At 43.9% G+C, this 13,506-nt stretch overlaps 2 protein-coding genes across 18 annotated transcripts in view; both read right to left on the bottom strand.

The window, feature by feature from the left end:
• Positions 1 to 421: 421 nt before the first annotated feature.
• LOC126986785 (uncharacterized) lies at positions 422 to 2,397 on the bottom strand (the record flags this gene model as incomplete). The annotated part of the gene is made up of 1 exon (XM_050843156.1): positions 422 to 2,397. A coding segment is annotated over one exon (1,452 nt), but the record flags the coding sequence as incomplete, so codon positions are not given.
• LOC126986889 (glycogen debranching enzyme-like) overlaps positions 2,232 to 13,506 on the bottom strand; it is a 60,459-nt gene continuing 49,184 nt past the window's right edge. For all 17 annotated transcript variants that reach the window (XM_050843369.1, XM_050843370.1, XM_050843381.1 and 14 more), the window contains 22 exons: positions 13,218 to 13,361; positions 12,869 to 12,937; positions 12,378 to 12,702; positions 11,951 to 12,074; positions 11,413 to 11,678; positions 10,473 to 10,622; positions 9,460 to 9,659; positions 9,009 to 9,209; positions 8,491 to 8,563; positions 7,772 to 7,952; positions 7,506 to 7,657; positions 7,183 to 7,298; positions 6,867 to 7,045; positions 6,557 to 6,659; positions 5,963 to 6,088; positions 5,682 to 5,781; positions 5,175 to 5,322; positions 4,670 to 4,885; positions 4,258 to 4,469; positions 3,915 to 4,100; positions 2,802 to 3,038; positions 2,232 to 2,457 (listed from right to left, as the gene is read on the bottom strand). In XM_050843369.1, the coding sequence (XP_050699326.1) occupies positions 2,398 to 2,457; positions 2,802 to 3,038; positions 3,915 to 4,100; positions 4,258 to 4,469; positions 4,670 to 4,885; positions 5,175 to 5,322; positions 5,682 to 5,781; positions 5,963 to 6,088; positions 6,557 to 6,659; positions 6,867 to 7,045; positions 7,183 to 7,298; positions 7,506 to 7,657; positions 7,772 to 7,952; positions 8,491 to 8,563; positions 9,009 to 9,209; positions 9,460 to 9,659; positions 10,473 to 10,622; positions 11,413 to 11,678; positions 11,951 to 12,074; positions 12,378 to 12,702; positions 12,869 to 12,937; positions 13,218 to 13,361 (3,568 nt within the window). In that variant the 3' untranslated portion in view covers positions 2,232 to 2,397. The remainder of the gene's footprint in view (positions 2,458 to 2,801; positions 3,039 to 3,914; positions 4,101 to 4,257; positions 4,470 to 4,669; positions 4,886 to 5,174; positions 5,323 to 5,681; positions 5,782 to 5,962; positions 6,089 to 6,556; positions 6,660 to 6,866; positions 7,046 to 7,182; positions 7,299 to 7,505; positions 7,658 to 7,771; positions 7,953 to 8,490; positions 8,564 to 9,008; positions 9,210 to 9,459; positions 9,660 to 10,472; positions 10,623 to 11,412; positions 11,679 to 11,950; positions 12,075 to 12,377; positions 12,703 to 12,868; positions 12,938 to 13,217; positions 13,362 to 13,506) is intronic.

The following is a 13,506-nucleotide window of genomic DNA, read 5'->3' as shown; positions in this document are numbered from 1 at the left end:
CAACTAATCAGTGTGCCTGAGTTCAGATTAATGCCAGGGTGGTCAGCACGCAGCCCAGCCAGCTGTTCCTCCTCCCTTTCAAGCTACTCAATAAGAAAGACAGAGGAAGGTAGACTGGTAACTTGGGTATCACACTCGTCTCTTGTCCCGGGTAATGGGTTATTTCCCACCACAGGGGGCCAATGTGACCAAGATAAGCACTGAGGCCATGTGCAGCTGTAATTATGATGCCCCCAACTTTACCAGAAAGATAGGATGACCATTTGGATGGGCTGGATGCCGACTTCCCAGGCCAGGATTCAAACCCAGGCCCTTGTATTCATAGCTAGGTTGGCTAACCACTTCACCAAGGAGGCTCTTGTGACAGGTGTTGGTATATAGACCTTCAGTTCGTGCCCACTAGGGTAATTAAAAACTCAAATTAGCAGTTAATTTATTGATTCAAGCATCGAATATATATATAAACATTAAACTATGTATATAATCTATAAATATCAAAACACCATCCTTAAAAGCAACACTGCATACAACATAAATGGCATTTAGAAATCAATAATAGGCAACACATACGAAGGTAATTAGAAATTTCTTAAATTACCAAGTAGAATAGACATGCAGCATCTTCATTTGCATGAATATATTATTGCTATAACAATATACTTCTTTATATAATTACTTGACTTAACAACATGTACATTGTAGGTTATCAAAAGCATCAGAGACATAAACCAGCTACTTGATGCATGTATTTATTTACTTGCCTTTTCAGGTATTTGTGCAGCCAGAAAGATATAGCTCTGCTTTCATGTCCTTGAAGCAACACATTAACACGTCATGTAAGCTACAACACTGCGTCTAGAAGCTCCCTCAGAACAGCTCTCAGATTATCAACTAATTGTGTCACAACTAAAACACAGAAATGGGGGAGTGAACATACAACAAAGTCTACAGGAAATAAACTAGGTAAAAAATAATTAGGGCAATAACAAACAAAGACAAAACTAAGACAGTAGATAGTTTCTGTTGATCTATGTCCTTGGGTTTGATGAGGTCGTCGTCATCCGGAAGAAACAGGGAAGTTGACTCCCTCCTTTGTTTCTCGGAGTGGGGAGTCAATATAATTTGGCTTGAACCCTTTTCTTCCGTTGCTGCCTCGTACTCTGCCTTCTGCGTGTAGGGGTTCAGGAAGGTGACGGACTCGGACAACCTCTGAGCCCTGTAGGCCACAGGTTGGCACAGCCGGTGGACCTTGCTTGCCGTGTTGGACTGGAACTGTTTCCATGTCACCGAGGGCTTGGCCAGCCTTGGACTTGAGTCTCTCCTAGAGGAGGGGCCGGGCTGGGGCTCAGAGTAGTCATGAGCCTCGGGCACAGGAGGCAGCGGCATCTGTGGAGGCGGCGGTATGTTGAGAACTGACGGCCGACTTGATGGTGTGACCCTGGTGGACGGGCTGAGGTGGTAACTGAAGCCATAGCCAGTACCTTTGTCAAAATCGTCGACCATCTGCCTCACAGATTTATCCGTAATTTCTTCCTCCTCTGCGGCCAGAGCTTTGTGGATCTCTCGGGAAACTGGAGCAAATCTGTTTTGCTGCCAGACTCCATATTCATTCTCTGAGGAACCATCTTGGAATGCCTTTAGAATGGACTTCTCAGGTTGTGGTGCAGTCTTCTGAACTTTGTGGTGGCTCTTGGCATGGTGGGTCAGCAAGGCCACGATGGAAGGGACTCTGCCCTGATATTTCTTTGATCCTGACTGTGCACCTTGGTAGAGAGGCTCCGTCATGGCTGGGCCGCGGGGGGAAAGGTGGAGCAGCTGCTCCTTGCTTGCACTTTTGCTTCTGAACCAGGGAACTTTGGCACTGGTCTGCAGCTTTTCTTCTTTTACTTTCAGGTGTTCCGGGCTACTCCACATCGCATTTTGCCGGACTTTCTCATCTACTGCCCAGACAACGAGACAGTTTTCTGGGAGATCCTGCGGCTTGCACAGGAAGGCCATGGAAAAGTTAATGTCAGTTTGGAAACATTTAACATGAACAACATCATGGACAGTATCAAAAAAGTCTGGGTCCTCACTGAACACAACATTATGGGGAACGTAAGAAATCACAGTGTTGCCTACATCCACTTCTTTGACGTAAGAAAACGAGGGATCGACATTCTTAGTGGTGATAACAATCCTGCTGGTCTGTGGAGCTGTTTGCTGTAGGGCTGAGTAAGGTGAATCGAGACTTTCACTTGAGTTGTGTGGTTGAAGACCTAGATTGTAGTGCTGCCTATTGTCATCTAAGGGGAAGGAGGTGCTGGAGGGGAAGTCGTATTGGCACTGCACGGGGAGGGTCGAGGGATGCTGGGGCAGGTTGTTCAGGGGAAGGATGGTGGTGTAGCCCGGGTCTCTTCAAATGCTATTCATGCTGTTCTTTAGACCTCGCTCTATGTGATCCATCTCCCACAGCACCTGTAAATAAAGATTGATTAAAGACTCCATTCAAGGATGCTCAGAAAGCTTCAGTATGGGCTCCATTAAGGGTTCAGCATCAGTCATCTCACAGCCATGATGAGTTACGAGGTGGTGGCAAATTGTAGCCACACACTTTAGCCAACAGTCAACACTAGATCACTGATTTTCAAAACTGGCATAAATTTTTGCAGGGAGAAGATATATTTACCAACAAACTGACCAGTAAGCATTTACTGATTTAATGTATAAAAATGATATCATACATTTTGTATTTCTATATTATCTTTTCATATTGACATTAAGACCAAGCAAACTTTCAGGTGGGCTGAGGTACGACGCACCTCCAGTAGGCAGCCAGTGCTCCAGGACTGTGCTGGGTTGGAGTCCTTGCAGAAGGCACCGTCAGCGTTGGTCAGCTCAGGGAGGGAGCGCCACGAGGAGGTGAGGAGGTGTGTGAGGTGGTTGGCCATGAGCGACTTGACATGGCTCATGGTCCGCGCCAGCTCTTCACAGCCACCCACCTTGGGAGCGATGGCCAGCTGGGCACGCAGGAGCCACCCCACAGGCCACAGCCACTCCTGGAGCACAAGAGGATGTAGCATGTAGTGCAGGGTTACTAGTAGGCGGTCTCCTTCTCACATACAGAAGTCTGGTTGTGTTATATGTGAATTCAATTTACTACATAATCATATCTTCCCTAGCCTACAACCATTTATATACCACAACACTAGTTAGGATCAGTGTTTCCGTGGTGCAGTAATTTGCGTGCTTAGCTACAAATCCACAGGTCTGGATTTGAGTCACGGCCCGGCCAGTCGACATGCAGCTCACCCAGCTGTTCATCCTTCGTTACAGGCTAGTGATAAGTGAGTACCTGAGGAAACCTGGGAGAGGTAGACCATGGCAACCCATATGTTACGCTGGCCTTGTGTCCCTGGGTGATAGACTCTTACCCACCACAGGCTCAAGGACCATTGCAATGGAGATGAGCACCAAGGTCACACACAGCTGTGACATATGCCCCCACCTTTACCTTTAGTGAGGTGTGTGCAGTGCTGCTATTCTGCCACAAGACACATATCACTGATGATTTTGTCTTAGTAATGACAAAAGGTAAAGTTTAGTGTACGAGCTATAGCTGTGAGTGGCTGCAGTGCTCCTCTTCATACTGTTGGCCCTTTGAGACAGTGGTGATTAAGAACCCATTACCCCGGGACACAGACCAATGTGATGCCCAGGATTACCACAGTTTACCTTCCCCAGGTGTCCCCAGGTACCCATTTATTGACCAACCCAAAAGGGAGAATGGACAGCTGGGTGAGCTGCATGCCAACTGCTCAGGCCAAGATTCAAACCCAGGCCCATGGAGTTCTAGTCAGGCATGTTAGCCACTGCTCCATGCAGGTGCTTCATTTTTATTAATACAAGTTTTATGTTTTTGCATTGACACTTACTGGACCTTGGTGGTAATTGAAACCGTGCGCCAACTTTGAGTCAGCAGTGTTGTTGGAGTTGTCATAGTCCCCGTTGTAGCCCCAGTCCTTGGGGTCCAGCGTCTTGATGCCTAAAGGTCCCAGCAAGATTTTTTCTGCATTCTTCAGTGCAGCCCAGGCATTCTTAGGCGTCGTCATCTCAGGAGCCTGGAAATAAAAAATGAGCTCAGGACTCATGGGTGGCACAGAAAGTCGTGCACTTCTGTACTGGGAACCAGACCTCAATATTGGAGCTTCTTGTATACCTGCTCTGCAGTGTTTGTCATTGTAAGATCAAGATACACTCTTCCCTTCCCACACTCACCACAGCGATAGCAATTGGGAAGTTGCATCGCAGTTGGAAGTCTGCCCAGAACTGTGAGGCGTTGTGGGAGTCTTTGTATATGCCCCGGCGGTGGATCAGCTCGGGCTTTGGCTCCGCCTCAGGCACTGGCGTCTCATTGACCCAGAAGAACTTCTCAAAGTTTTCTTCAATTTTCTTCTCCCAGAACTCGTATGTCCATTTGGTTACCTTTCCTAAAGTGAAGGAAATCCAAAATATTGGTAACTTGACAAATACTGATCCAAGTGAAACAGATTAATACAAATATCGATTATAAAAAAAATAATCCCTTGTTATTATACATGTAGAATATCAAATGGTGATAGATATTGGTTTGCTAAAGATAATGGTGTACAAAATGCCACTTCATAGAAGGTGACAGGCTCCCACACACCTGTCTCATCGCAGCGCTCCACACTGTTGTAGGAGAAATGTCCTTCCTGGTGCATCCGGCCCAGGAAGCCGAGAGCAGACTTGGACAGGCCAACAATCTCCACGGCACTGCCGTCACGAGGCGTCGCTGGTTTGCCCTTGGTGCCGGCCAACTCGCTGGACCCCATCTTGTCCATCCAGGTCCCACAGTTGTGTACAGAACCACCATACACAAAACCTGTTCAGAGAATTCTCTTTTGAGTGAAGCCATCTATTTCATTGGTACTTTTTATTACTTCTTTTATTCACAGGCCAACTAAGTGCTTGTGTAATGTTCTGGTATGATGAAACATGAAATTCCAACACGATATAAATATATCTTCACACAATGCTACACTATAAATCCCTGATGCAAAGTTTTATGCCTTCCCAGGATCCAGTGGAAAATATTTAAGAATAATGATGCTAAAGTTAATTTGCACTGCCCTGTTACTGACACTTTTCCATTCAGTAGTGACCATGCTCACCTGTATCCAGATCCACTCCCACGTTGTTGTTGAATCCGTCGTCCGTCATCTGCCTGTCGATCTGGAAGCCAGCATTCCTCTCCCTAAACCTGACACCCTGGAAGTGACGCTGCAGAGCCTCTTGGATCACCTCCTCCAGCAGTTGCTCCTGAGGGAGGAGGAAGAGCTTCAAGCAATCTGTCTTTGAATTTTGCAGCATCAGGGGGAGGAGTGGCACAAGTACAGTTGTCCCATATGCAGAAAGTACTTTCTTTCGACTGGTTTTCCCCTTACCAAAAGTCATTCCAAACATAAACCAATATAGGTCTTTAGTTTATAGCTGGGTGGGTGCAAGATCACTATTTTGAAGGTGAGGGGAAAAATTTTGTTGTTGTGGGGAAAGGAATAACATTTTTCTTATTGAGATATTGAAATGTTCAGTGAACAAAAAGATACAAAAAGCAATGGAGGGTTTAAATGTACCTAATATTGCTATGAAATAAAACATGATAGTCTACACAAACTTACACATTTCCCAGGTTCTTGTGGAGGAGAATCATCTGATGGATAGAGACGAGAAACCTTGTCCTTCAGAATCTTGTAGCCTTCAGGTACAGTCGTTACATATCTGTAGAGTATTTGGTGATAGATATCTAAGTGACTGTTTCTGAGCATTTATTATCCACACAGTTCCATTCATTTCAACAACTTTCTTATTGAAACCATTACAGCACCAAACATAACAGGTCTATGCACTCAGTATATAACAATTTTTCACTACAGTTCAATGGAGGGCTGTTAATGTTTACCTTTGGATAGCCATGAGCCAGAACCAAACAGAGTCCCGACAGTTGAATCGCGCCTTCTTCCCGCCATCAAGGAGGTTTGGAATGAGGCCGTGACGCAGCGTGCCCGCAAACGCCAAGATGATCCACCTGTCAGACAGAGAAATGGTGAGAAAGTTCTGTTTGTTCAGGTTACTCTTAACAAAATAAGTCGATAAAAAGTCAACTACTGAGTTTTGAATCGTGCAAGCAAGTCTCAAATGGAACAAGCTGCAAAAAAAATATAAACAAAATCCAATGAGAAACACTTACTTAAGCTAAAATTGAATAGCCTGGGTCATACTACATTCATTACAAATAAAATAGCATGAGTTAGTGTATCGACCAGATTCTCGCACTATTTGGTACACAAATGTCATCAAATTGTACAGTCACTGAAGTATGTCAACCTTCCTCCCCATGACTCACCGAACACTAACATCACAAGACCCTTCAAATTTGGCAAGAGGAATACTTTGCTACCCTCTGCCTTCCCTCTTGTTGTGTGAATCTTAAGATTCACCAAAACTGATCCATTAAGTATGACAACAATAGTAAAGGGCACGCCTCCAAACCCACCTGGCTTCATCATATCTGCTGGGGATGAGGAGGTTCCCAGGGAGGGCGATGAAGGTGTCTCGGCCCCAGTTTCGCATGTAGCCAACCGAGAAGTGTGGCAGACCTGGAGGAGGAGTTAATTTATGATAAAAACAATAACTATTCAAAAAATTGTTACAAACTAAAAAACATATACTGAGAATAAAGTAAGGCAGCCCTGAATGAGTAGCTGATTAATGAGAAAAACAATTACCTTCTACAACAAAGTATTTTACATCTACAACAAAAGGTTGTAACTCTGGAAAGGTCAAGGATGAAGTACTGAACTCACCAGCAGCAATGGTGGCAGACAACTGGATTTGGCCACCTGAACTGTCAGGGACAGTTGGAGGTTTGGGGTCTGCCAGGTTGGGGGACAGTGGCGGCAGCAGAGCAGACTTGACGACGCCACAAAATTGTACTGAGCATAAACCAAGAGCCTTCACAAAGTTTGAGCCTTCAGAGATAAACCTGCAAACAGAAACACAAGCAATGTAGGGACATGTGGACAAGAAAGCTTTTGCAATTGACTATTCAAGGAACTATTCACAAAATGCAAGAAGTATGACCTCGAGCTGAGTCGCTTATTTTTGTAGAAAAGTACTCACTCTCCCATCAGAGCCCAAGCCCTGTTGATGAGGGTGAGGTAGATGCTGGTGATGATGGAATCAAAGTAGGCCGGGATGAGGTAGCGCGGCACATCCTTCAGGTAGCCAAACACCTCCTGCAGGCCAGGGAAGAAGGTGTTGATTACAGAAAGGTTGATTTACATACTTAAAAGCAGCTAACTTCATAAAGAGGCTTTCTATATTCCCTTAACACAACTCCACTAATCATATATAGACTTGTTAACTCCATGTACACAGTCTTACTTCTGGAGATATAGGTAAAAGTCCTCTCAACAGCCCTACACACAGTACAGCCTCCTCACCTCCAGCCAGCCCGCCAGGCGCTGGGTCGACGGCTCCAGCTTGAGGCGCCCCACGATGTAGTCTAGGAGCCAGTCACCATCACGCAGATTCCCACACAGCGGGTGACCAAGGTCATTTATCACACGAATCTCGCTGAGTACAGACACAACACCTGCAAGAGTACAATTCTATCTAAAATATACACAAATTAGAGTGTACATCCCTCCCCTTGCTTGCAGATTTTACATTAAGGTTATATGCAGCTGCAATTGATGAGATTGGTCACCTTGCAGGCCACAGTAGAGCAGTGGGCCGTATTTAGGGATGTTGTAGGTCCCCCAGCCCCTGCCCTCGTCCTTTTCCTCATCGTCGCAGCGATAAAGGATACGATTCAGGTCTACCAGGCTGAGCCTGTTCACAATTTCCGTCAACACAGGGTTGTGGGTTGTGACTTCAGAAATTCTCGACTGTAAAAAGGAAATTAGAAATGTAACCATTCAAGTATTTTTCAAATAAATGTATATGAATTCATATAATTATTGTTCATGTAAGTATTAAAACTGCAAAAAGAAAAAGTATAGATTCACAAAACATTTTTAAGCACTAAATGCAAGACGTTAGACTCTTGACATTCAACCTAAGCTTTGTGTGTCTGTGCTTCTCTCCTCTAAATTTTTTTAAATATGAGAAGCAAAAGACCATCCAGTAACTTACAACTGTATCCTGATGAAGCATTGAAAGAAAAAGAAAAATAGTTATTACCACTATCCTGTTTCTGTTTCCTCCCTGATCAGGTAAATAATTAGGAATAATTTTTAAATTTTTACCATTTGACTCGTGAAATATATTTTTGTAATGAAATAAAAACGATGAGATGTACACCAAAGAGGGTTGTTGAAGCAGCAGTTCCATACTTGTATAATAGTTTACAAATTCATCACCATTCCTGAACCAGGCTGCCTCCATTCCATACCCTCAAAGAAATATACAAGCAATCTATGTTACCTTGTAGCCAAACTCCGACAGTATCCCACGAATCTTGTTGATGGCGGTCTGAGCGCGGGGCAGGAGACTTAACCTGAGGAAAAAGTTGAGCAAGTGTTGAGTAAATTAATGTCTCATTGGTTTTGTAACAAGGTCAAATGTTCAAGACTTATTCTGAAGAGAAAAAAAGTACAGTATGTACTCATGTAAAAGTCAGAATGCCTGTATAACAGTTGGTCAATGCAGGTAAGTGATCTCAAAATCAACCCCCATGTCATTTGCCTCACATCAGAAGGAGCACCACATATATAGTACCAAAGTAATTGTGTCTCATTACTTCCTCTGTGATTACTGTTGCATCAAGATATAATTTTTAACAAATGCCACCTGTTCTACCTCAAGGCAATGTACTATAAATGTATAATGCGATGCTCCTCCATGGTGAGTTGTATATCGATTAAATGTATGATAAGTTTATAAGTTTTGTAATAAATGAATGCTATGTACTCATAAGTGTTTCTTTCTGCCACCTGCCCTACCTGAAGGCAATGACTGAGCCAGGGGTGAAGTTCGGGGTGTATTCACACACCGTCATGTCCGAGTCATTGCTGGACGCGACACGGACAAAGCTGGACTGGTCGGGAGCCACGTGTTCCTTGACATCCACAGAGAAGTTGTCCAGACCATTGATGAACTCCAGATCAGGGACAAAAACTCCCGGAATCTTCTTATCCTCATCCCTTAAAAATAAAAAAATACAAAGTCACGGCTGGGATCTTTTCTTCATCCCTTAAAACAAAATATAGAGTGCGTAAAGACACAGATCTATTTAGACAAACATATCACCAGATCCTCCTTGTAATCAATACTCACCTAACAGTGTTGTGAGACTAACAACATATAATAAACTAGTAGTATTGTGCACATTTACTACCCTCTTAAGTAAATTTAGTTTTGGAAGTATCTCCAAAGAAACACACAAAAACTCACCCTAACTTCCTCCCTTTGACTTGCATTTCAAAAATAATTTCTTCCAGATGACCCTGCACCTTGAGGGGGCGGATGTGGCCTTCCTTTATTTGTGCCGGGGGTTTGAAGGACGTGTAGGCCACCAGCACCACACTCTGGTGGCTCACAGGGTTGTGGCGCGTCACCGTCACCACGTGTTCTGTCACCTGGTCCACAAACACCTGCAAGGGAACACAGCTGGTGAGAGTGCAGCTTTTGTTACAGACTTTATTGTCATCTTCCAATAGCAAATGTGACATACCAAAACTGTCTAGGCTGTCTTTTGTTTTTAACAGGATAGGAGGCAGCTAAACAATGCAACTAAAAAGATAAAACACAAAAAGCCCACAAGGTATTGTTTCTGCAAATACTGCGTAGTAAAAGATATGCAAAACAGAAAGACCAGAGTCATTTGGAGAAGTGCCTTGATACTCCTGAAATGGGAGGACAAGGTTTGTGAATATTGTCCATATTAGAGGTCAGGCCAAAATACACAGGTATAAATTCAACACCATATAGAACAGGGGTTCCCAACCTTTTTGTTCCTCTGTACCCCTTGGGCATTTTTATAGGTTCCCGTGTACCCCTAAAAATTTCAGATAAAAAAACAATGAAATTGTAATATTTTGATATTTTATGATGAAATCTGTATGCGTAGACTGATGATATAATTTAAATAACAGTTTTGCTTACTAAAATGAGGAAATTGAAAAAAAAAAATTACATTTTGCAATTTGAATGCAGATTACAACACCATGTATTGTACAGTAGTGGTTATCCTCTCGGACCCAATGTACCCCCTGAAAAGTCCTAATGTACCACTTGGGGTACATGCATCCCAGGTTGGGAACCCCTGATGTAGAAGATGAAACAAGCCATGAGCACAGTAGACAGTGAAGAGTTGGGATATTGCATCTTACTCTCAGATAACTCAGATATGAAATTTGGATATACCAAGCAAAAAACTAATAATTCAGCCATTTTTCTCCACATACCTGATTGAAGCCATTTGCACCCAGTTCATAGTGGAGTTTGTTGAGCACATTCTTGCACTCAATGATCCCTGACTTCTTGTTGACCTCCCCGCGCTGTGGACTGCCCTTGCTCCAGGCGGCGTACACCCGCTGCTCGTCCACCACATGGATCTGAAACACAAGGACCAACATTACCACCTCTTGAACAATGATAAAAAACTATCATACTAAAATATTCTTTTGATATATAGAAAAGTTCTGACAGTATTTCACTGATCTTTCTTTTTATTAAGTAGATGAAATTAAGGCAACATTTTTCAGTAGACTTGCTTGAGGGGCCTGGATGGTAGTCGGCCCCAGCCCGTCATGGCGCAGGCAAGTGTGTTTATAGTGATGCCATCTTCTCTATATGCGACTACATATCATGTTGCATCAAGAGGATATTGCTTCAGGTAACTCTCAATTTATGCGAGTTTGGTTTACGCGTTTTTGAAATAACGCGGGGTCCAAAATCCAAAGAAAGTTTTAATTTACAAGTTTTTTCATTTATACGTGATATTTTATGGACTGGCCACCAGATGTCTCACGCAACTGTACTCACACGACGCCACGGCCACACAGCTGAGCTCAGTCCCGGTACCAATACTAGCCAGCCGCAATGGAGTCCCTCATTTCTTCCTCACACGAGAGAGGCTGAGACTGAGTGCCTGAGTGGATATCTCAGCGATATGGATATTCTCTCTCTCTCTCTCTCTCTCTTTTTCCACCAAATGAAGTGAATATTTATTTTTCAATACAAACCTACCTCTTGTTTGATTTACATTGTTTTTGATTTACGCGACCTCTTCAAGGACACAATACTCGTGTAAATCGAGAGTTACCTGTACTCCCTTTTTACAACCATTCAAAGTTACATTTCCCTGCACCAGTACAACATGTGAGGGAGCTTTGCGGTACTCACATGATGGGGCACAAGTTCGTCATAGCCCCTGTTGGAGCCGGTGGCACAGCAGGCCATATTGACAAGGGCAGTGGACGGCAGCATGTCCCAGGCGGTGCGCACCTCGGCCGGGCTACGGTTGTCGTGCGTCAAGTCGAGGAAGATGGCATGAGCGACCGAAGGGATGAGCGGCCGCACCGGAGGCAGCAGGAAGGCCCCCACGGGCTCGCCTCCGTAGCGGTACACCAGGCGACCCTCCTCATGGGAGTTCGGGGCCGACATGGCCTCTGAGGGTACAAGTAGTACATAGTAAAATTCCCTTACTAGATCTAGTAATGAAACAAGAAAATTAAACCACTTTCTGGTAATCTTAGAAGGAAATAAACCTTCAAAAAGGATATGTATTGATAGTCCTTTCTAAGCTTTGCTTTTGTCTCTTCAGCCCTCAGATCCTAGTTGCCTATGATAGAATAAATATGATGAATAGAACATCATACTGTTTCAAGTTTTTGTCACAAAACTTCAGTGACAAAACCCTTACAGACATCTTGGTGCTCACCTCTGACGAGAGAGTTGATCCCCAGCCTATTGATGAAGATGTTGTCTGTCAGGTCAGAGTTGGTAAAGAGTTCTGCAATCACGTAAAGATCTGGCCGAACCTTTCTTGCAGCATCCAGCATGTACTGAAACAAAATAAAAACGTTTAAAATAAATTTCATACACAAAACTGGAAACTATCTGATGCCCTCTAACACCAACACACAGCATTTCATGATCTATAGAGCACCAATAATTGCTACTGTTCAATTTTACAGAACTTGATCATGTGAAAACTTAATTCCCAGTGATCTCTCTTCAAACCTACTTTCAGACTCCATGACATTCCTCAATCAGTTGCAGCTGTTTGCTAGTGCTTGAATATTTCTCTGAAACCCTGAAAACTTAAAATGATATGAAATAAAGAGAATACCATAGACGTCACTAACCTCTGCCACATGGATGGGTGTTGAGTGACAGTTGTCGAGGCGAATGCCGTGGAAGATGCGTGCGGTGTATTCACAGTAGCGTTTCATCAGGTCCCACAGGTAGGGGCTGTCCTTGGGCTCATCCCCATACCTGAGCTTGACGCTGTCTCCCCAGGCAACCAGTTCTCTCCTCAAGTAAACATATGATTCTTTTCTTGCAAAGTTTTTCAGCGGATCATCCCCCATGACCCACCCGTTGTGGGCCATTAGGAAGCAAGCTTTCGGGCCAAACATCAGGGCCTCCTCGTCCTCCAGAGTAGTGTCTTTTCCATAATTAGTAAAGTACCTGCAGTGATAAATTCTTGCTTTACCATCACACACAAGAAGCCAAGCAAATTGTTGAACAAAGTAGTTGTTTTTACATAATCTTTGTTATTAGCAATTGCCATTTAACATACATGTGAAGGTTTAATAATTATCAAATAAATGTGTGGTCATATTTTTGAACTTACGGAGGAACTAGTGGATTCTCCTTTGATACTTCAGCAATCTTTGGTCCATCAGGCTGAAGCCGCTGGTAACTGGAAAGTCAATGCCATACATAAATATTTCACCGATAGTAAAGCTTTTCACAGAATACAGAAATATATATAATTATTGCAATCTAATACCCATATTGCACATACATATAAATGCTTTATCACTCACATGGTCCCTTTCAACTGGTTACCTTCCCATGTTGGAATTCAGATTATTAACAAAGTAGACTGCCTTACCCAGCATGCCATTCACACTCATCCTCACACACAGACTTTACACAGCCATGGCCACCAATGCACACAGCCCTGAGCCGGGACTCACCGGATGGTGCCCAGACAACATTCCACAGCCTTGATGAGGTGCGCCTGGATCTCACTGGCACGCTGATCGTTGAGGTGCTCCAGGTGGCGGCGGAACTCCGCACAGCAGCGCACCACACGGTCAGCCTCATCACTGGCCTCAGGTCTGCAAAGAGCACCTCAAGTTGCTGGAAACTGCAGAGACTTAAGTGCTGCTCCCCTGCTGCCCCTGTACATGGTCTGGCCTGTGTACTCACTGGGTCATATGAAAGGCCAATTTTTCTGCATTTTGGGTAGGGTTCATTTTTTTT

The sequence above is a fragment of the Eriocheir sinensis genome, chromosome 63, assembly GCF_024679095.1.
Source record: "Eriocheir sinensis breed Jianghai 21 chromosome 63, ASM2467909v1, whole genome shotgun sequence".
In the NCBI taxonomy this organism is placed as follows: Eukaryota; Metazoa; Arthropoda; class Malacostraca; order Decapoda; family Varunidae; genus Eriocheir; species Eriocheir sinensis.
The sequence above is the reverse complement of the archived record's forward strand: the minus strand, read 5'-3'. Positions and strand labels throughout refer to the sequence as shown.